General features: G+C 36.1%; 1 protein-coding gene across 1 annotated transcript in view; it reads right to left on the bottom strand.

Annotated features, from left to right (window-relative positions):
- The window catches only part of mtnr1aa (melatonin receptor 1A a), a 46,881-nt gene extending 28,054 nt beyond the window's left edge, over positions 1 to 18,827 (bottom strand). Inside the window, exon 1 of the mRNA XM_051105600.1 lies at positions 18,402 to 18,827. Within this exon, the coding sequence (XP_050961557.1) occupies positions 18,402 to 18,585 (184 nt within the window). The 5' untranslated portion in view covers positions 18,586 to 18,827. The remainder of the gene's footprint in view (positions 1 to 18,401) is intronic.
- Between the last annotated feature and the right edge of the window lie 5,472 nt (positions 18,828 to 24,299).

The following is a 24,299-nucleotide window of genomic DNA, read 5'->3' as shown; positions in this document are numbered from 1 at the left end:
ATGCTCTCACATAATTCACATTTTTACAATACCTTTGGCACAAATGGCTTGATTAGTTCCGGGTGTGATGAAGGAACGCCTTCCGAAAAACTAAATGTGTTGTGATTGGTTAGCTGTCTCAGTGCGTTGTGATTGGCGAACAGCTTAGACAGTGTTTCAGTACTGCCACACCCCTAGTCAAAACAGCAAGTTCCGTGTACAACTGTTAGCGCAAGCTAGATTAAAGTGATTCTTTTTTTTCTTACAAAAACACACTGATTCGCTACAGGAGGCCTTAATAGTAGTAGTTAATACAGTAGTGTTGGGTCCTATCGTTAGCCTGCGAGATCGCAGACACGATATTATTGTGTTAATTTATTTAATTATTTACATAGTGTCATTGCCTGGAACCAGCTCCAGCATAAAGCTAAAAGCAGCGTAATGGTTTTAATAAGACTTAAATTGAATTGAATAAAACAATTGAATAAAAACATTACTAATTATAATGCTTACATTTCCTTAGTTATTCAAAATGCAGCTACAGAAAACAAGCAAAGAACATCACTGATTGACTGAACATCATCACTGCAAGTTAAAAAAGTGAAAAAGTATAATAGGACCCCTTTAAGGTATCTATGTCCCTTAGATGTGTTTCTAAATATTTAATGCAAATCATCTTAAAAGCTAAAACGTTGGGTCTCTACACTCACACTTGTCTGCACACACACATACATTTCCTGTTGTTCTTTTAGCACATCAAAACAACTCAAGCATACTGATAAAGCATTCAGAAAGTCTAAAGAACACTCTCTGGTAAAGTAAATAATATCTATAATAATAAAATTTCCCTTACATCCACTTATGTAGATAGATAGATAGACAGATAGATAGATAGACAGATAGATATATGTCACTCAAGCACATTACAAGGCTCAAAGCACATGATTGCATTTAGGAAATATCACAGTTTCTGTAACTCGCTCTTACACTTTATCTCTCACTTTCATACATTTATTTCCCTGGTGTCTCCTTATCTCTGTCTCTCTTGCATGCACGTAGATGGCCAAACACTGACAGACACACATAAATACAGAAACACAGGCAATTATGCATTTTTTGTGTTTTGAGAAGAAGATAAAAGACAATTTAGAACAACGCTTCTGAAGAATGCAAGAGAACAGGGCATAAAATAAGATAAGCTTGTGTTATTGTTATGACAAGACATTTCTCTGCTTTTCATTATTATTATGTCTCTTTCTGCCAGTCTCCCTCCATTTAATTCATCTCCTCTCTCTTTATTTGTCTCTGTCTCTATTTATAACCACCTTAAATAGTCCTAAGCAGCAGTCCAGATACTTTTTTACGTTTAGTTTTATATAACTTTATTATTATGATTATTTTGAGCATACATTTTGTTAGATTTATCACTAAATTCAATTAGATTAATATGAGAAAAAGCAAATTATGTTTCTGGCTTGTACAAAATGCCCATATTGAGCAATAATAAATGTTTACCATGAGCATGAAGAGAAATGGGTGATGTCCATGGATAAGCCAGTTATGAGGTGTATGTAGGTCAAGAGAACAGGAATTTTATGTTTTCTCTGGGGTGTGTTGTTAATGGCTTCAGTAATGTATGTCCGACCTGTGACAGAAACCATTAAAAAGCCATAGTATCTCATAGTCATGCATCTCTAGTATAGCTACGGGTGGAGGAGAACAGAGGAAAAAGAGCAGGAGAAGAAAAATGCAGACAACAACCCTTCTACAGTCTATGAGATTCCCAGGTAATGCATCAGCTACAGAATTATATGACCTATTTCTGACTTTAATTTAGGGCCACTTCCATTATAGAGCCTGTGAAAAATAAGCTTCCTTTTTCACTCTGCCCCCTCCTCTTTTTTTACATACACAATTGCTTCCGAAATGACAGAGAAACAAAATAGCACTTGATTTCAAAATCTGACTTCAAACATTATGGTAAAATAGAGCTATTGTCCTTTAGTTCTTTGAAGCTTTATTTATCATCCCTTTCTCTTCCTTTCATTCTCTCTCTCACTGTCAGTTAGCTGCAGACCTGACTGTGTGCATGCACATTGATGCTGTACAGCATGTGCGCTCCGTGCGAGGTCCTGAGACAGGAAGAGATGGATAAATGATTGGATAAAGGGATAACGAGCGTTCCTCAGCAGTCTGTTTGCAGAGTGGGTGGGATGGATGAGGGAGCCAAAGTGATTTCCAAAGTGATGATGTGTTCGGATGCACTTATCCAATATGCTGGATATAGAAATAAACAAGTGTAATGACTGTAATGGCACCAGTAAATGTACCTTAATACCTCACTGAGATGGGCTTTTGACCAAGTTTTTATGACATTCACACGCCGTGAAAATTACGCGAAGCTTAAGTGCTCTAAACGGATCATGTGCACAGATGTACTGAGGGTACTGTACTAAGATGGTATTCAGTGCTGAGGATACTGTAGAAAGACTGCTATCATTATTCCTGGGATTTCAGAAGTCAACAATGTAAATACTTGAGATAACAAAAAAAATAAAAACATCCTTAAAGGGATAGTTTACTCAAAAATGAAAATTCTGTCATTGATTACTCACCTTCATGTATTTCCAAACCCACAAGACCTTTGTTCATCTTTGGAACACAAATTACAATATTTTTTATGAAATCTGAGAGCTTTCTGACCCTGCATAGGTTTGTGTACAAAAAGTATTCTTGTAGCTTCATAAAACCACTGATGTCGCGTGGACTATTTTATTGATGTCCTTACTACCTTTTTAGGCCTTGAATATTGTAGTACCGTTGCTGTCTATGCAGGGTCAGAAAGCTCTCAGATTTCATCAAAAATGTCGTAATTTGCGTTCTTAAGATGAAACGGGTTTTACGGGTCTTACGGGTTTGGAACGACATGAGGGTTAGTAATTAATGGCAGAATTTTCATTTTTGGGTAAACTCTTTCTTTAAACGTATAACAAAGCAACCAAGAATGTCTGAAAAAAAGTAAATGCAGCTCACTGATAATTTTCCTAGTGTTTTGATAGGTAAAATACAACCAATTTTTAAGCTGTTTTAACAGTAAAACTAAGGCGAACATTACTGAATCTGTCGCTAACTTCCATTTCAAAACGCGAGCCTTGTCTTTCATGTCTTTCTGTCCTCAGTCGTAAAGAAATTATGGTTTTTGAGGAAAACATTTCAGGATTTTTCTGCATATAATGAACTTCAATTGTTCCCCCCCCCCGATTTTGAACTTCCAAAATGTAGTTTAAATGCAGCTTCAAAGGGCCCTAAATGATCCCAGCCGAGGAAGAAAGGTCTTATCTAGCGAAACAATAAGTCTTTTTTTTTTTTTTTTTTTGAAAAATAAAAATTTGTATACTTTTTAATTAGTTCACCTGTTTCGAGTCTTCTGGTTTTTCAAGTAGTTTGTTCATCTTATGGGGCTCTCACATGATGCTGATTTTGCTAAAATTAACGAAATGACTCAAAAAAAAGATACAAACATTGATACAAACATTTTGCTGAACGAGTTGATGTAAAATGATACGATGAACTTAGAATCACGTCTAAGTTCATCGTCTGTGTACTCCGGCTAAAAAAGGCAGAGTATGGCGAAAAACTCCAACTCCAACTTCAGAATCGTCCGACACATTATACCTTTTTGTTTGTAAACAGCATTTGACTTACTTGCACTTTCTTAGTCTTTGCGCGTTCGCTTGAGAGGGTGCTCGCTGCAGAGCCAAATGGGAGGAGCTGGAGCTCTAGCTCCCCCTCACTGGAGGTAACGGGTAGAGAAACACACCTTACCACCCATTAGTTCACATAGAGGTGGAGCTGGACATCCAGAGAGGGGGAGCTGCAGGTCATTCGCTCTGCAGGGAGCAGTACTTGGTTCGCTTTGTAAACACTGGGTCTATAGATCCACCTACACTGGGCGTGACCTTTCGACATGATTTAATAGTACGTCGTAAACACGCATGCCGGAACCTGTGCTACACAAGCTTTTGTGCTTAAAAAGTAAACACATTTGACCAATCGTTTCACTAGATAAGACAGTTCTTCCTCGGCTGGGATCGTTTAGAGCCCTTTGAAGCTGCATTTAAAGTGCATTTTGAAAGTTCAATATGGGGGGGAACAATTGAAGTTCATTATATGCAGAAAAATCCTGAAATGTTTTCCTCAAAAACCATAATTTCTTTACGACTGAGGACAGAAAGACATGAACATCTTGGATGACAAGGGGGTGAGTAAATTATTTGTGAATTGTCGTTCTGGAAGTGGACTTCTCCTTTAAGCAAAAAAGAAAATTAATTGCATTTTGATAAAATCAAACATGCTTTTTTTCATTTTTTTTCAAACTCACCATTCATGCTTTTGAGATTGTGTTGATGTAAAACACTATTGGCAGAGCTCTTCAACAGGTACAGGTGTGTTTGTGTGTGTGTGTGTGTGTGTGTACACACATTAACTTCCTCCAGCAGCAGGGGGCACAGAATGAGAGTGATGCACATAGACAAAAATGTCACAAAGAATGAGCACACCCCAACCAAAATATGTCTGAGAGAACGAATGGGGGGGAGAAGGGGTCACAAAGAGGTAAAAACAGAGAAAGAGGCGGATAGGCACAGATGAAAAAGGTGGGGGGGGTGCAACCCAAAAGACTGAGAGTAAACAAGTGTGCATCAGCGAAGCGTCTCTGCACGAACACATTGGGCTGTGTGTTACGAGTGTCGTGCCTTTTAAAGAACATGTTTTGCGATGCCCACTGCAGGCATGAGTGATTTCAGTGCCTTTCATGTTGACTGCTTTTCGGGTCACTGTCTCTCACCTCTAGTAGCTGCGCATGCATGCACACAGGACTCCGTTCAGTCATCACACTGCTCTGCTTCAGCTATATACACATGCATACATATGCACATGCACACAATTCTCAATGCACTACACCCTGTCCATTAGCAGAAACATACATGCTCACTGACAGACTCACACACACTGCTCCATTAGCACCACTCACATCAAGCCAGAGGCATACGGTATGCTTCATTCATTCATATCACATCTAACAGTAAGGAAGTTTAATCACAACAAGCTGCAAATTGCTTGAAAATAGTGTTAACAGCATAGCAGGAAAAATGATCACACTGATCTTAGTGATGTGGAGCAGACCATTAAAACACTGTAGAGGTCAAAGAACTAATTCAAACATTTGGCTTACAAATGGGATATCAGAAAACATCTTTTGTGTGTTTTTTCAGTTTTTAGTTGTATTGATGTGTAATATGCCGACTTTACATCATAAAACCTGTTATTTTTTCAAAAAACTCCTACTTTCATTTATATTACCAGTCAAAAGTTTTGAATTATTATGAATTTTAATGTTTTTGAAAGAAGTCTCTCTGCTCATGATCCTTCAGAAGTCATTCTGATATGCGGATTTGGTGCTCATCTCTTTTTATCAGCGAAACTGTGATCCTTTTTTGATACATTAAGCAGGAAAAATCGTTTTCAACCTGATTATAATAAGAAATGTTCCTTAAGCACCAAATAATCATATTAGAATGATTTCTGCAGGAACATGTGACACTGAAAACTGGAGTGATGGCTGCTGAAAATTCAGCTCTGCCATCACAGGAATAAATTGCTTTTTAAAATACTTAAATAAATAAATAAATAAATAAATAAATAAATAAATAAATAAATAAATAATAATATTATATTTTATATATATATATATATATATATATATATATGCATATATGTATGTATATATATGTATGTATGTATGTATATACACACACACACAAAACCAGTAGCACGGGTATATTTGTAGCAATAGCCAAAAATACATTGTATGGGTCAAAATTATTTATTTTTCCTTTTATGCCAAAAATCATTAGGATATTATCTAAAGATTATGTTCCATGAAGATATTTTGTACATTTCCTATTGTTAGTATATATAATCTTACTTTTTGATTAGCCATATTCATTGCTAAGAACTTTGACATTTGGACAACTTTAAAGGCAATGTAAAAAGTCAAATATAACAGTAATTTATTTATAAGTAAAACATGTAGACACAGATCAAAACAAAAATGAAAATCACTTCGACCATTTAGATTTGAAAACCATTTGTATAATATAGTAACCATATCTATTAGTGAACTATTTACAATGCATATTATACTTTTATTGCTAAAGATCTAGTATAATGATGACTACTTATTGTGTCAAAAAGCAAAAATATAATTTAAAACAAAAAATAGTTTTGCATATCAGACACTTAAACATAATAAAAATATTCTTTTGGTTGATACAAAAATCACTTAATACTACAGTTCTAGATGCAAGAGAGCACCTCAGGTAACTGTCTAGTAGAAAAGCAATGCAAAAGTAATGCATTACTTTCCATAAAAAACAACAATGTAACATAAATAATTACACATTTGGGAGTGACAAAATAATGTAACATGACTTTTAAAACTAATGTTCTCTAACACGTGCTTTGGTATTCAGCCCTGGGGTGTATACTGTTCTAGTATTTATTCAGAGATGTGATTTAGCACAATTTGTGATCTTTATTAGAAGTGCTGGTCCACGCATTGTGTGTGTTTGCGTATACACACTCATCTGCGTGTGTGAGACAGAACACCTGGGCTCTACAGGGGGTTACAGATGCAGCCGTGTATACAAACGCAGACACTTGAGCACAGCAGGACATGACAGAACAGAAGCACATATTACCAGCTGAAATTTACCAGCCTCTCAGCTTATTATTGCTAACAATTGTCAGAACAGAAAGACAGAACATTGACAGATCGAATGCCCTATATATCCCTCTCCAAACTGGAAAGGGCCTGTAAGCACAGAAAAAAAAAAGTTACAATCAGACAAATCAGCATTTATATGGTGAAGTTTTAGCACGTGGATGTGATTATGATTCCCACTGCGATGTTCCACATGCTGTTAATTAGTAAATGTGTACGTGCTGACAGTAGTAAAGCCAGATCTAAAGACTTCATATTTTCAAAAGACTGAATGCTTAAAGGACTAGCTCACCTAAAAATGAAAATTTCCTGAATACATACTCACCTACAGGCTATCAAAGATATAGATGCATTTGTTTCATCAGAACAGATTTATGGAAATTTAGCATTACATCACTTGCTCACCAATGGATCCTTTGCAGTGAATGGGTGCCGTCAGAATGAGAGCCCAAACAGCTGATAAAAACAACACAATCCACAAGTAATCCCCATGACTTCAGTCAATCAGTTAATGTCTTGTGAAAGGCTGTGTGTTTGTAGGAAACATATCCATCATTAAGGCATTTTAACTCTAAACTCTGGCCAAAATACCAGTCCATATGCATATTAATGCTTTATCCGGTGAAAAAGTTCATCCCCTGTTGTTCTTTCACATCAAAATCCTAACATATTTGTTTAAAACAGTTTTGGGCTGTTCTTAAAGAGAAGTCCACTCCCAGAACAAAAATTTACAGATAATGTACTCACCCCTTGTCATCCAAGATGTTCATGTCTTTCTTTCTTCAGCCATAATAATAAATTATGTTTTTTGAAGAAAACATTTCAGGATTTTTCTCTATATAATGGACTGCTATGGTGCCCCGATTTTGATTTTCCAAAATGCAGTTTCAATGCGGCTTCAAACGATCCCAGATGCGGTTGTAAACTATCCCAACTAAGGAAGAAGGGTCTTATCTATCAAAACGATCAGTTATTTTCATAAAAAGAAAAAATACAATTTAAATACTTTTTAATCTCAAATGCTCGTCTTGTCTTGCCCTCCCTGAACTCTGTGTATTCTGGTTCAAGACAGTTAGGGTATGTTGAAAAACTCCAATCGTATTTTCTCCCTCAACTTCAAAAATCATTTCAAAATCATCCTACATCGCTGCAGAAGCACTGACCAAGTCTTTGCAAAGTTAACATGCAAAGAAGATCAAACACCTTTAACAAAAAAGGTAAAACAGCGATATAGGACCATTTTGAAGTTGAGGGAGAACATTAGATGGGAATTTTTCGACATAGCCTAACTGTCATGAACCAGAAAAAAACAGTTCAGGCAGAGTGAGACAAAACGAGTGTTTGACATTAAAAAGTATTTAAATTGTATTCTTTTATTGAAAATAACTGATCGTTTTGCTAGATAAGACCCTTCTTCCTTAGTTGGGATAGTTTACAACCGCATCTGGGATCGTTTGAAGCCGCATTGAAACTGCATTTTGGAAAATCAAAATCGGGGCACCATAGCAGTCCATTATATGGAGAAACAACCTGAAATGTTTTCTTCAAAAAACATAGTTCCTCTACGACTGAAGAAAAAAAGACATGAACATCTTGAATGACAATGGGTGAGTACATTATCTGTCAATTTTTGTTCTGGAAGTGAACTTCTCCTTTAATCTGTGCATATTCTCTCCTTAATCAGGCAATACATCTTGACTGGAGAAAGCAATATAATGGATAGAGGACTCATATACTGGACAAAGTGGTTTGAAATTAGAAACATCTTAATGATGGAGTCGTTTTAAGTTTGTGGATTACTTGAATCACTTGTGGATTACTGTGATGTTTTTCTCAGCTGTTTGGACCCTCATTCTGACGGTGTAAGTGGTGTAATGCTAAATGTCCCCAATTATGTTCCAATGAAGAACCAAACTCATCTACATATTGGATGGCTTAAGAGTGAGTACATTTTCAGCAAATTTTCATTTTTGCGTAAACGTTTCTTTCAAGATCTAGGAAAGCAATGAAATTCACACAGAACAGACAGTGTGTCTGTCCTTAGAAGTGAATAAAAAATTCAGCTGAACTGAAATCACTTTTGAGTTTTGTCCTAAACGCTTAAGGTTACGATATGGTTAGTGGGGCACACGAGGAAAGAACCGAAAAGTTTTTACCTAAAATGTGCAGAGGGCTCAGGCGTATGGGGGCATGAAACGAGAGGATGTTTCTTACAGTAGAGTGCACTCCTACTTTAACTCTCCCTTGAAACACACTATAAGCCTGTAAAAGCTTAAAGAGTCAAGATGGGACAGTTACCTTGTTCAGCTTATTGCCTAATGGAAACACATTAGTTCTGATTCCTAGATATCTCAACCATGATATTAAATGTGGATTTTTACAACAACTAGCAGACTGCAGACACAGTAACTCTCAAAATAAATTGACATACTATGGCGTTTTAGACAATTTTTCAATGGCCTGGCTTTTTAATGCCAAGGACAACCAAGTGCTGTGATCCATTCACAAGGGCCTTACTTCCTAAAATAAAGCAGCAGCTTTTTTTAACAATATGATGTATACTGACACTTTTCAAAAGCAAATAATGATATTATTTGGAAAATGTTTACTTTGTGTTAAAATGACTATTAAAGTATTAAATATATTAATGTATTAATCACTTCAAATTTATTTTTATAAAATTTTTTACAATAAATGGCTATTATTCCCAACATAAAAAAGCAATATGAAACCATAATATCAAATTATTTTAATTTTGTGGACTCCTCCTTGTGGTCCCTGGACCCCATTTTAAAAGCTTTATACTTAAAGGAGAAGTTCACTTCCAGAACAAAAATTTACAGATAATTTACTCAACCCCATGTCATCCAAAATGTTTGTGTCTTTCTTTCATCATCCATAAAGAAATTATGTTTCTTGGGGAAAACGTTTCAGGAATATTCTCCATATAATGGACTTCTATGGGGCCCGTGAGTTTGAACTTCCAAAATGCAGTTTAAATGCAGCTTCAAACGGCTCTAAATGAGGAAGAAGGATCTTATCTAACAAAACGATCGGTTATTATATTATTATCGGTTATATAATATCAAATGCTTGTCTTGCAAACTCTAATCCGGGTCAAGACAGTTAGGGTATGTTGAAAAATTCCCATCTCAAAAACTCAAACTCCCACTCCCATTTCTCCTCCAATTTCAGAACCATCCTACATCGCTGCAGAAGTATACCATCCCACTGTTTATAAAGTGCAAGGTGTGAGAAGGGTCAAACACCCTTTACAAAAAAAGACAAAACAGCAGTGAAGGACGATTTTGAAGTTGGAGGAGAAAATGAGATGGGAGTTTTTCGACATACCCTAACTGTATTGAACTGGATTACACAAAGTTCACACGCGCATCACAGAGCTAGACTTTTAACCGATCGTTTCACTAGATAAGACCCTTTTTTCTCGGCTGGGATCGTTTAGAGCCCTTTGAAGCTGCATTTGAACTGCATTTTGGAAGTTCAAACTTGCGGGCACCATAGAAGTCCAATATATCGAGAACATTCCTGAAACGTTTTCCGCAAGAAACATAATTTCTTTACCACGGAAGAAAGAAAGACATGAACATCTTGGATGTTCAAGGGGGTGAGTAAATTATCTGTAAATTTTTGTTCTGGAAATGAACTTCTCCTTTAGGACAACAAAATATAAAATAGAGTATCTCTGTTTTTTTAAAAGAAACAGTATAAAAACTTTCTAAGCCCAACACTTCTTCATAAAAGTAAAATTAATATAGACTATCAATTTCCAAATTTCACCTGACTGTTATCCTGTTTTCTATGTACTGAAAGCCATTTATTTTTGGCATGGTCCAAAACACTTTTTCAGTCACCACTGTCCTTCATATTTACACTTCAGTACAAACACATATACTAGCCAAGCAAGCATCCCTAGTGTGCTTCCTTCCGTGCTGAGTGTAAAAACCTCTCTCAAATCTCAAATCCCTCAGACTGTCTTTTTTGAAGCCAGTCCCACACCTTTCTCCACTGGACAGGGTTTAAAGTCGCAATGAAAGGAAGTAGGCTGCTGTTGGGATCTTTAATTCTTTCCTTTAAACTCAGCAGCACACAACCAGTGGTGACCCACCACCACAAATCCATTTCAATCCACAGAGAAGTGTAAACACCACGTCTAAGGGTTTGGGCAAGTAATAATTTCCTTTCAGACCTTGGAATATTTTCGGAAAGGACATCACTGTGATCATCTGCACTAATTCCTAGGCTAAACTTATTATAGACAGCAAATACTTCCCACAATTCACTTACGGTACATAGCCTTCATCTACCCCCACCCACGCACCAAAATGTTACAATAATAAACAACCGCTGTAATAAATAGCAGCGGCAATGCGAATGAAACAATGTGTTGTGTGTATAAACCCAAGCAACAAACCAGCAAAGACCAGAAAATGGACAAGAAAACAAGAGTCAGCCAATGCAAACAAAAAGTAATCTGTGACAAACAAATTATATCAGGCTTAAAGGTGAATACCAGAGGGAGAACACTGTCAACAACTCAAGCAGAAATGAAGCTAATACAGCACTTCTAGTGCAGCAGACATCATACATTTACAATACAATTCAGTTATCAAATACATACAAACAAAACAAGCTCAGTACATTGAAAATCACAATATATTGGGTCCATACAAGTTATTAGCTGATAACTTAATATTCATTTTCTACACAATCTGTGGTGTTAAATAGAGACTTGAAACTTGGAGGAATGGTAGTACTCACACCAACCAGAAAGTCACAAAGGCTTGCCCCAACCAGCCTGACGGGGGCGCTACAAAAGTAAGAAATCGCTTGTAACTCCTAAACTCTAGTGTCTTATATTGTCGGAATCCTTGGCTAACGACGGACAAAATGCATGCTGGATTCAAAATTGGATTTTTTTAAAAACCTACTTTTGCGAACTAGTCCTAGGTCTTTAACCCAATTGGAACCAAACCAGAGCAGAAAGATTCTATGGAGAGTAGCTATCAATAATTAACAGATAAAAAAAGTTAACTTTCAACTCACCTTTGCAATGGAACGCCAAAATGTTCGTAAGGAGCAGAGCAGCTTTTACTAAAAGAATGGAATGGAAAGAGATCTCTTCTCTTTCAATCTGGGGTTACAGTAAAAAAATAAAAAATAAAAATAAAAAAAACCGGATATAACTGTGCAACTATTTGTCCAATCGCCTTGAAATATGGTATGTAGTGTCTTTGTCCAATGTGTCACAAGTGTTTATGAGGACATTTGCGTATCTCAAAAAACATGGAATTGAAATGCCACTGAAGTTTCAGCACCTATTACACAAGGTTAACGAAAACTCGGTGGGCCCATTTGATTCATGGCCCTTAAAGTCTGTGAGAAATTTGAAAGAATAATGAGTTTTACACCTCTTTAATCACACAGCGTTTTATGCATACACATAATATGCATATCATATGACAGATCTCCTCATTTTCAACTTTGCATCAAGAACCACTACTGTCAATCAAACTGTTCATGAATTATTCAAGATTATATAAAAAAAATGACTTAGTCCTAGGTTTTTCATTCAATCTTAAAGCCATTGCAGTTCAATTGTCTGGACTCTCTAGGTCAATAATTATCAAATAAAATGTTGAACGTTTTAAACAGTGTCATTTAGAAAATGCACATTGCCAAATACACCCAAAATGGTATAATTCTTAAACATAAACTTGGTAATTCACAAAGTTAGATGAGCACATGCAGCATATGATTCTGATGGACATCGAACTATAGGTGGTGCTATAACAGCCATAAATGTCAAAAATGGTAAATGGCAAATTGCCTGTAATTGCCAAAAACGCTCTTTTTAATCAGTGATTTAAGTCGTTACAGGCTTGCTAAAGATATGTCATGTCTTTTTTCTAATGTGCTTAAATGCCCTAAAGCGCTTGAACCCCAGTAATCGCTGCTTGCAGTTGTAGGCTCTTATTCATATTAATTTTAGTTGTATAAGGGATAAACAGGGGCATAGGAATTACTTCAAAACTCTGTGTGTGTAGGGGGGTAGGGGTGAGGGACTGTCTATAAAACATCAGTCAATCAAATATTTCTTAAAATAGAACCTAATTAGAAAAAATTAAATGTTATTGCTACCATGCATGAACAAAAAGTGCATATTTTCCTAATTAAACAGAACACATTATTTGGAGAATTAACTGCTGGTGGTGAGGGCTGAGACATTTGTGGTGGTGATGCTTGGGTCATTCAGTGCTTCAGTCAAAATAAACAGGCATTGAGTGTCTGTAACAATAATATCTGGTAGCCATTGGGCTCATGAATTTTAAACAAGTTGAATGGGTTTAACCAAAGTGCTTTGCTGAAATCAAACACGTTAAGATATTCTGAAGAATATTGGTAACCAAACAGTTGATGGTAGCCATTGACTTCTGTAATATGGAACGAAAAACCTGTGGAAGTTAATGGCTGCCATCAGCTGTTTGGTTACCAACATTCTTTAAAATATCTTCTTTTGTGTTCAACAGAAGAAACTCCTACATGCTTGGATCAATATGACGGTGAGTAAACTATGTCAGAAATGCTTTTATTCAGCAAGGATAAAATAAACTGAATCTTTGTGTATCGCTTTCCATTAAAAAAAAATTAAGCACAACAGCTGTTTTCGTTTCTTCAGCACAAAATCAGCACATTAGAATGATTTATGAAAAATCGTGTGTGACTGAAGACTGGAGCAATGATGCTGAAAATCCAGCTTTGCCATCACATACATAAACTGGAAAACAGTCATTTTAAATTGTATTAATATTTTACAATATTGCTGTTGTTATTGTATTTTATATCAAATTAATGCAGCATTGATAAGAATAAGAGACTTCTTTCAGAAACATTAAAAAATCTTACCAACTCCAAACCTCAAACTATAACAAGTGACTCACCAAAAATATGACTTCTTTGCTTTCATTGCACTAAAAACATTGACACTTGTTGTTGTAAAAAAGTTCAAAAGCATTTCCATCCAATTACTACACTGTCTTCACTCAACAGAGGTAAAAGTGTGTTTGCGAACAACAGCACCAATTGTACAAATAAGTGTACAAACAGTGTAAACCTGAGCTGTGTGCTAAAGCCTGTGGGCTGCATACAGTAAGAGTTCTCCGCAACTACACACACCACACACATCCTCTTCTGACCTAAAAACAAGGCTCTGGTCGCCCGCTACACGTACAATGACTCGAGAGAGAGACGTCCCAGATTATGGGTGAGCACTGCAATCACCCAGGCAGTGGCACAGCACTCCTCCCCCAACACACACTGTCACTCATTCATCTGGCACTAGAGGACAGCCATATGTCCAGCAGTTGTGGTGGCTGCTTTGATCATTCTGAATTTCAAGGAGGGACTTTGTGATTGGAAGCCTCGGCTGTCTCTGTAGTAATTGTTCATCTTGTGTGTGTTTTGTGCATTTCTTCAGATGTCAAGCCAGCCCAGCAGGTGCAAAGTGGCCGGGGGGGGGCGGGGGTAAAATTTTGTCTCCGTTTGTTCTGCTTCCTTTGCCTCTGGGCTGCTGGACAAAAACCAGTTGTGACTCCAACATACAAGGAGCACCTTTAAGTGAGCCAATCCACACTAAATAAAAACAGTGACTGGCGAGGGAAGAGCCCTTTTCGAAACTGTGCTTTCAAATTAACTAGCAAAAAAGTGAAGTAGGGAGCCTTTAAGTGTCCTTTTAAGAGCTTTAAGACTTGTATGGCTTAATATAACGTAAATGAAATAAGAAATATTTGCTATTATTTTGATTTTGGTGCCAAATGTTTGCACTCGGTGAGCTACTGGCGCTACCTTGTAGCTATTTTTACCACAACAAAAATATTGATACAATGCCACATTGTGCGGCGTTTGGTTGTCATTTTCAGTCGAACGGCAACAAGAGAAGCAATGCAAGTCTTCACTGATTTTCTAGCAATAAGAAGAGGAGAAAAGAATGGGAACATACCTGTAGATTAATAAAACTTCCTAAAGACCTGCGTCTTTGTTCCCTCCACTTTTAGTAACCACAGCTAGAGCTTACAAACGGCAGACACTAGAGACGCTAGATGCCATCCTGGCACTGAAGAAGTATCTTGTTGTGGATTTCACTCGATTTCCATGGTGTTTAGACTCCTTATGGGGAAAAAACGATGGTATGGCATTCAGTTTAAGCCTACACTTGTATCCATCACCACCTGTAAGCTTCTTCAGTAGCTGTGTTCATCATATCAGTTTTTATTTTTCAAGTTGTATAAAAATAGCAATGGGTAGCGCCAGTAGCTCACTGAGTGCAACAATTTCACGTCATCGAAATAATGGCGCCCCATAGTCCAAAATATGTTTATTTTTAAATAATGTAAATCATTCATTGGTTTTCTACTACATATTTCAGTAAAAGACATAATTTACTGTACGCTATATGAAGCCATGCAAGCCTTAATACCAAAGGGTATAAAAAAAAAAAAAATGACATGAGCTTTATTTGACAAATTACATTATTTCTCCAATATTCAAAGCACTCAAGTACTCATCAACCTAAGATTTGCTTTACATGTAGGGGAAATGTCAAACAAACAAACAATAAAGTGGATATTAAAATGGAATCAGTCTCTCTTCTAAACATTCATGTCATGTTTTGTCAAAAACTGACTAAATTAAACTGCTTTAAACTGAAAAGTCAGAGAGGTTCTACAAGATACGTGTTCCAAATAAGCCAATTGTAAATTATTCCTTTTTTAAAAAAAAAAAATAAACATTTTAATTGTAATTTTTGATTAACTGGCCATGCTAATTAAATAATTGTTGATCATAAATGACTAATATGGATTACAGACATTTTCCAGCATCCATTCAACAATAACCAAACATAACTTATCAGACTAAAGCTTTGTCAGGATGTTTCTTTAATCTTATCATGATCGCTCAAACCTGTTCTTACATTTTCCCTAGTAAAAAAGTCTGCAACCACTCTAACACTCTCTTTTCTCCAGCTGAGCAATCTGGTCTTCCACTGTCTGTCTCAGGGGCTTCCTATCATTTCCAACAGTCAATAAAACTCTTTCTCAGAAGCCCACCTGACCTTGCAATATTGCTTTCAAATACCAATAAATAATCATCAGTTTGCATTTGATTTATCGATCTCTTAGAATACTAATAGGTAATCAATACTAATCCAGTTTCATCAGTGGATTCTTGTAAAACACCATCTGTGGATGGCTTCTCAAACAGAAAATTATTTAGTTACTAATAAATATGATTTTTACAAAAACTTCCAGATTACCAACACATAATCCCAGATAACTCATAAATGCAAAAACAAATATATGCATTTTCTGCATATGTATGTAGTACAAAACAATGTGTGTAGTACATGGGTTTACCAGTGTTGTATTATATGTACATGCAATGCATTGCGTAAGCACATTGGTATTTGATTTGTTTGATTGTTGTGGATTAAAATTAAATAGAGGATTAAAACTGTAATATCAAATGAATGAAAGCATGAATCACGTGTTTCCCTTGGCGAACTAGAGACGCACATGCGGCAAGCTCTGCGATTAGGGGACAGCGCAAAGACGCTCGGGAACTGACAGCGGGGAGCGCGTGAACTTGACATTGGAACAGAAACGGCCTCCACCTGCACGCGAGCACGACAAACTTGAGCGCGCAGATATTCGTCGCGCTCTTTCCATAAACTTCTCTACGTCCCAAATGTCCGCGCTCCCAACACACATGTAATGAGTGCCTTGGAAAAATGTCAATATCCACAATGTGGGTCAAAGCTTAATTAAATTGAGTCTGCTGTTTTTCTAACCAGTCTATATGAGTCACGTTTTCCAGTACTTATCTGCTAATATTCAGATTTTGGACAGGTTTCCTGTTCGTGTGTTATTTTCCCACTCTGTGATTGACAGGATAAGAAATACAATCCCATGGCACATCATACTGATGTGGACAGATGAATGCCAAAATAAACTGCCATATATCCGGCAATGCACGTCAATCAAATCCAACGAAAACGTTCATTTTCTCTAATACAAGCAAACAGCCTCTGTGAGTTCAGATAAGAGTTTAATGCAGGGTTTAATGTGCCTAGACAATCTCACAACTTCACAAGATGACAGAGCAAAAGAGAGGGAAGACCCAAAGCACAGCTGCTGACAGGTACACAGATATGGAGTCTCCAACATAATTCCTTTAACCCCTTCAGAACTGATTTGTTTGCCAGGGACGCACAATAAAATAGTTACTGATAGAAAGATATATGTTTAGGATTATTTTAACAAATATTTCTAATGTCCATTACAATTGAATTTCAACAATAGCAACTTAAAGATGATTATATAGATTTTCTTGTCCATTATTTCAAGATTTATTTTAAATATGCAAAAGTTAGTGCACAGTTTTTGTATTTTGCATCTCATCTGGTATTCAATTATTGGTTCTGAATGGTAAAAACAAAGTAAAAAAAGATTAAAAAAAAAAAAACTGTGTACACAAGCATGCACACAGGGAGAATCACTAGGCTGGAGCAACCAGTTTGGGGTCCCTCGCTTAAGGGTTCAAGGTGACGATGACCCTTGGATTGCTGGTTGTGAGGTTCACGTCTGCAACATTTCACTGACTAGCTTAAGTAATATTTTTTTTACCACTGTGCCTCACCACCTACAATTTTGGCGGCTTACCAAGATTAAATACTGTAAAAGTTTTGACAAGGCATGAAGAACTGTTGCTGAAATCGCCCACTGTTGTTGCTGTTACAGAAAATGGTTTTGAAAACTAAATTTACAATAACCTTTGCCAGACATGATCTGAAAGTCTTTCAAATGTGATGTAGATTTGGCAAAATGCGTAGTAGGATTAAAACTGAAATCATATCTTATTGTTTTGCAATAGTACACAGTATATCTTTTGTTACAAGGGACAACAGACTCTATCATTTATGATATTATGCCTTATATTAGCTACCAATTCTCAGGTTCATTTTAAAACAAAAGGAGTTGATGTCCACAAAACATTATGTCTAATGGCCATATTGCATTTTAAAGTCATGGTATTATTAAGATGTGTTTACAAGTCATTAAATAACTAGATGTTAAGCACATGTCGTTAATTAGTACTATGAATTACTTTGTATTTATTATTACTCTGCAACATTAACACTTAAATATAGAATCAACTAAACTATAACGTTTAATTTGTTATACAAGCTTTTATTTTCTAGTTGTCAGCGCTGGTATTCCTGTTCATTATGATGGTACTTTTGCAAACAGCCGTGCGTAAAAACACGCACACGTTTAGAGTTCAAAGTGCAACCTGGCTGCATTTAAAACAAATTCTCCAATATATTAGCGTTAAGGAAACATTGGTGTACAGATTTCGACACAACACCTTCGATGCGATTGCATGGAAACATGAAACGTGCATGTATATCAGAGATGCGTGCGCGCTCTCCTTTCTGATTCCTGACTGTCTGTGTTGTTTGTTGTATCCTCTTCTGTCTTCATGCTTCAAACGCAAATTTTCAGCAGTTACTGTCAAAATAACACGCGTGTCAAACCTTTGCAAGCTCGTGCGTTCAACTCACCTGCGTTTCGAAGTTTCTTGTTTCTGTAGACGGAGAAAATCACCAGCAGGTTTCCTAAAATATCCACCACTATAGTGAATATGAGGAAACACCCGAGAGTAGTAGTGACCCAGGGCGGCCGGTGTAGTGCTTGCTCGCTAGGGTCCAGTGCAGAGCTGTTCAGAGAACTCCCATTCATAAACATTGTATATCTTCATGAAACTTTTCTCAATCAACAAAATAAACCGTGCAATTCAGGTTGCCCGCGTCTCTCCGGCTGGATGTCATCTCTTCGTGTGGTCTGGATAAGTTGCACGCCCCGGACAACTTTCCTTGGTTCTCTCGTCGGGGCTTTCGTGTGTCGGGGTCTGCACTTTTATGGCTATGTGTGCACCCATCACAATGTTGGTACATGACATCCACGGGCAACTTCAAAGCTCCTGTGAACATGTGATTAATTGCAGCGTTGTGTGTTGCCACCCTGTGGTCGTCATCGGTAATGTTGCCTTCATTCACCCGTTCCATCTCTTTGAGCCACTTTTCATCCGCTCATTCATTATTATTTATCCGACCTAAAAGAAGCTTTATTCAGTTTTCATCGCTCCATTCGGGAAAATGTAGGATCCGTGATAGAGACTGATTTTAACTACTTTAATCATCATCATCATCATCATAATCATAATAATAATAACAAAATTAGTTCCAAAATTAGTTCTAATGATAGAACAAAGTCAATTCATCAGTTCGTAAATAAACCAGTTTCGTAGCTATTTTAATTGCGTCAGCCAATAGGAATTAATTTCTATCCTAATTTAATATTAACATTACAGTTTTTCTCAGACACTTTGGTGCATTTCTCAGATCAGAAATGAAATTCTCAAAACTACTTGTTCAACCTCCACATCATCTGGTCACTTGTGCACATCATAATAGCAGTTTCTCATTTATTTGAACAAGTTGCGATTGCTTTGGTACATTCATGCAATGGTTTTTGTACATTTGTCTGCGTTTTCCTACATTATCAGTTGCTAGTGTCATGTTGTTCAAAATGTATTATATAGTTCTCTGTGCGATAGTCTTACCCCTCAAAATATCTAGTCATTAGTTCATCGTATAAGTCATTAAATGCAAAATGGTTGATATAGTTGTCATAAACTGTCAAGTATATTTTCTACACATTCCTGTTAGTCTATTTATAAATTTGCCATGCATTGTGCAGGTGAATCTTGACTTTCACTAATAAGGGAATGTAGATTAAACAATAACAAACCAGTTCTCTGAAATTCCTCATAGAGTGCTGCATGCGAAAGCGAAGTTCTGCCTAAGGGGTGATTCCTGTGTTTGCCTTTCTAATTTTGTATTTTCGCTTTTGTGCATCTGTCATGTACAAACATCTGACAGACATCTGTAAGATGTCACTTTTACATACACTCTAAATCATAAACATCTTACAGTAAAGACGTCTAATAAAAGTCTATTTGACACCTGGTAGGAAACGTGCAGATGAGCGAACACTCTAAAAAATAAATCTTGCAGATGTAAATGTAGACGTGAAATAGACGTCTTAGTGATGTACGTGTACTATCAGGGATATTTCTTTTTCTTGTCTATCACAATGACTCTGTAATGTGTTTTTTCTTTTCTTTTTTCTTTTTTTTTTTTTTTTGTCCTATCCAGTCTCTTTTACAGTTTTTCTCAGTCGCTTTGGTGCATTTCTCACAACACTATTTACATTTGCACAACATTTACTTCAACCTCCACAACATTTAGTCATTTGTGCACATCATAGTAGCAGTTTCTCATTCCTTCCAACAAATTGCAAATGCTTTTGGACATGCATCAATTGCTTTCATACAACTCTCTGCTGTTTTATAACATTATCATTTGCTTATGTCATGTCAGTCAAAATTAACTAAACTTGTGAATGCTGAATAGTCATTCCATATAAAACTAATAGTCCTCATTTCATTGCTTGAGTCATTACATACAAAAATGTTGAACTAGTTGTCAAAATCTGTCAAGCAAATTTTATAAAAAATTTTAAATCTTTTTTTTCCTGAAAATGTCTTCTAAATTGAACAATTTCTGCAAATGTGCATGAATGATTTACAGACCTATGTATGTTGTAGGTTCAGTTCCAATATGTACTGCAATATTGTTTACAATTGTGCACAGCTCTACCCAAAGGTAGTTTATGTTTGTTGTAAATAAGGGTGTATTTATTCGTTTGCACAATGCTTTGAATAAATTAGAATTGCAAAGAGCATATGCAGTAAAAATGTGAAACATACATATTCAGTGTCTTGTACTCAGATACCTCACTAAATACAGTAATGTCTAGCTTTACTGTAGTTTTCAAATGGCTGTGCAAATAGTATATAGTGCTGTCTTGAGCATTTTCAGGAAGTTTCACCAAAATCTGACTTTTTTGCATAGGAAAAAATTTACAGAGTAAACTGTCATAATGAAAACATGACAAAGCCATTTGACTATCTTGTTCATAAACAATGGTGTCAGGACTTTTCATCTTGATGACACTGACACTTTCATTGACATGAATACTTGCTTTTGAGGAATGAGCTATCCATTTTGAGCAAGTGACACGCTTTTGCAGGTTATCAACTAGGTTTTGCAGTTTGTACTAATTGTTTTGAGAAATGCATTAACTGTTGTGCAAATGTAAATAGTGTTGTGAGAAATGCACCAAAGCGACTGAGAAAAACTGTAATCAAAATCTCACATACAGTAATGTGTACATTTGTATTTTTGAAATGGATATATGACATACATAAGAATTGCACCCTTCTGCATTCCAATACAGTAACTGTCATGCAAACGATTGCTATAGTTTACATCAGGTAATGCTAATAGAATACACTGTTTGATTGACAACATGACTAAGCATTTTGACTATCTTGTTTGTGAACAATGACACAAGGACTTTTCATTCTGATGGCACTGATATGTTTATTGACATGCATACTTACTTTTGATAGATGAACTAAAGATTTTGAGTAAGTTACAGACTTTTGCAGGTAATCCATTGTGTTGTGCTGTTTGTACGAATTGTTTTGAGAAATGCACATACTTCTTTGCAAATGTTAAGGATGATTTGAGAAATGCACCAAAGCGACTGAGAAAAACTGTAATGTAAGTTGTCATAAGTTGAAGCTGGAGTACGCAGTTTCTGCGCAACTACAAAAAAAATGAAGCATGTTTTTAAAACGCCATTTTCCCGCGTCACGGCTCATTTAGGAATCATTTTTAACATTAAGTTTAGCTTACTTGTTGAGAAGAAACTCCACAAGTTCGTCGTATAAATTAAAACCCAAACATTCCATCAAATTCCTCAAAAACACTGCCAATGTTACCCTTGTTTTACCCCATTCTCTGTATTTTGGCAAGGCTTTCAAATGTGATGTAGATTTGTAGGCAAAATGTGTAGTAGGATTATAACTGAAATCATATCTTGTTTTGCAATAGTACACAGTATATCTTTTGTTACAAGGGACACCAGACTCTATCATTTATGATATTATGACTTATATTAGCTACCAATTCTCAGGTTCATTTAAAAACAAAAGGAGTTGATGTCCAAAAAACAATGTCTAATGGCCATATTACATTTTAAAGTCATAGTACTATTAAAATGTGTTTACAAGTCATTCAATAATTAGATGTTAAGCACATGTCGTTAATTAGTAGCTATTAATTAGTAGGCTTCGAATTTTGGCTTGCACTTGCACTTTTGTAATGGCATTTGAATTTAGCTAGTGCCTGTCCACTTTTTCTGTGGTGCATTGTTCCGGAAGTATTTTTCCCATTCATTTTTCACATAGGGCTTCTTAATAAGTCTTTGTTATAGCCATAAACAAAGCCAACCAGCTATGAGGAGATTATCACAAAATTATCACAAAATTAAATAAATAAATCTGACAAAACGGCAAGGTACAAGGACTATTTAAGGATTAGTTTACTTCCAGAATAAAAAAGTCAAAAAGAAATTAAATTTTTGGAGGAAAACATTCCAGGATTTTTCTCCATATAATGGACTTCAATGGGACGCAATGGTTTGAAGGTCCAAATAGAATTTTCAGTGCAGCTTCAAAGGGCTCTACACGATCCCAGCCGAGGAATAAGAGTCTTATCTAGTTAAGCAATTGGTCATTTTCTAAAAAAAAATTAAAATTTGTATAACCTTCAACCACAAATGCTTGTGACGTATTACGTTGTCACGTTGGAAAGGTCACGCATGACGTAGGAGGAAGTACTGACCCAGCGTTTACTAAGCAAACATGCAAAAAAAGTCAAACGGCCTTTACAAAAAAGGTAAAACAACAATGCTGGATGATTTTGAAGTTGGAGGAGAAATTGAGATGGAGTTTTCCACACTACCCTACCTTTTTGAACCAAAGTATACTGATGAAAAACTAGCTTAATATTATTTATTCATATTTATATTGATTTTATTTATTTTAAATGTATTTTAAAGTGTACATCTTTATAGCATTTGTTGTTCAGCAGAGGATTCTATGACGGCACTCATACAGTCTCATCCACTTTTGTGACTGTAACCTAAATACTCAAAACATCCTAAGTAGAACGTGCTGTCTCCTCGCCTTAAGTTCAAAAACTTGAGCTTGTGATGTCCCATCAGCACTCTACCCCCAGCAGAACTCAGATGTATCCACTGTTCAAGCAGCCTGTCAGCCTCCAGCCATTACGATGCAATTTTAATGTAGCGCTGCGCTGCTAATGGCTCTAGTCGTGAAAGCAGTTAATTATGGTGTCTCTCTCTCACTCTGTCTCTCCTCCAACTGTCAGGTGGTCTAAAGGGAGACTTAACTGTGAATGATTTGTACATTTACAATGAATGGGCTATGCATTAAACTCATGCAAAATTATTTGCTTCAGTTTTTTGTATGAGACATTCCCAAGGAGGGAAAGTGAGGGTGATGGGAAAATGAGAGATGAAATACTGTTGCCATTTACAGCTGCGAACATCTGTCTCACTGTAATTTAAGATTGTTTGATTGAATGCCACTGAATACAGCAAGTTTAAAAAATATTATTATTAATTACTGTGTGAAAATGATTTATATTAATATTTATTAAATGACAACTGTCCCTTAGTTCTGACATCATTTCCACTACAGCAAAATTTTGTCATAAAAGTCCACAGGACCATTTATCTCAGCATCTTAACTTCTATTATTATTTCTTTACATAGCTGTGTGTTTTTTGTAAAAGAGCAATATTTTGATAACTCTAATTTTGTTCCTGTGAATATACGTCTTATTTTAATCCCAAAAACACCATGTGGGAGACAGCAAGACAACTCTAAAGCCTTTATCCACCTGTCACAGCCACAGGACACCATCACCCATTGGTGTGTGTGTGTGTGGCTCCAGGAGGAACACATGAGAGTCATAAATCAGAACCACATTAATAAATAATGATGTACCTTATGCTCAAAACCACAAGACAATAAAATAATCTGATTTTGGCTTCACTCGAGATTAACCATGAGCTTCAGATTCACAAGTGCAAACATGTGAGCCTGTGTTCTTATCAGTAATAAGAAGCTGATGTCGTTGACCTTTCTTTGACCTCTAATTTAGTTCTGGTTATTGTAGCACAGTAAACTTTGCCATCTGCTGGTGAATGACTGGCATAAGAATGCTAACACATTTAGGACAGCACTAACTTACTACCAAGACAAACTAAAATACTAAATATGTGTTATATACAATACATCAAATCAAGATAAGATTAAAAGGTATTTTTTACATAAATACATTTTGCCATGTAATAAAATATTAAAAGAGAATGTGGATGTTTCTTTTTTTAGATAGCTGTTTCCCATTATGCTTCAAGTTTTCATCTGGCCTCAATAAATATGATCCAATTGTGCCCTCT

The sequence above is a fragment of the Labeo rohita genome, chromosome 1 (genome assembly GCF_022985175.1).
Source record: "Labeo rohita strain BAU-BD-2019 chromosome 1, IGBB_LRoh.1.0, whole genome shotgun sequence".
Lineage (NCBI taxonomy): Eukaryota > Metazoa > Chordata > Actinopteri > Cypriniformes > Cyprinidae > Labeo > Labeo rohita.
The sequence above is the reverse complement of the archived record's forward strand: the minus strand, read 5'-3'. Positions and strand labels throughout refer to the sequence as shown.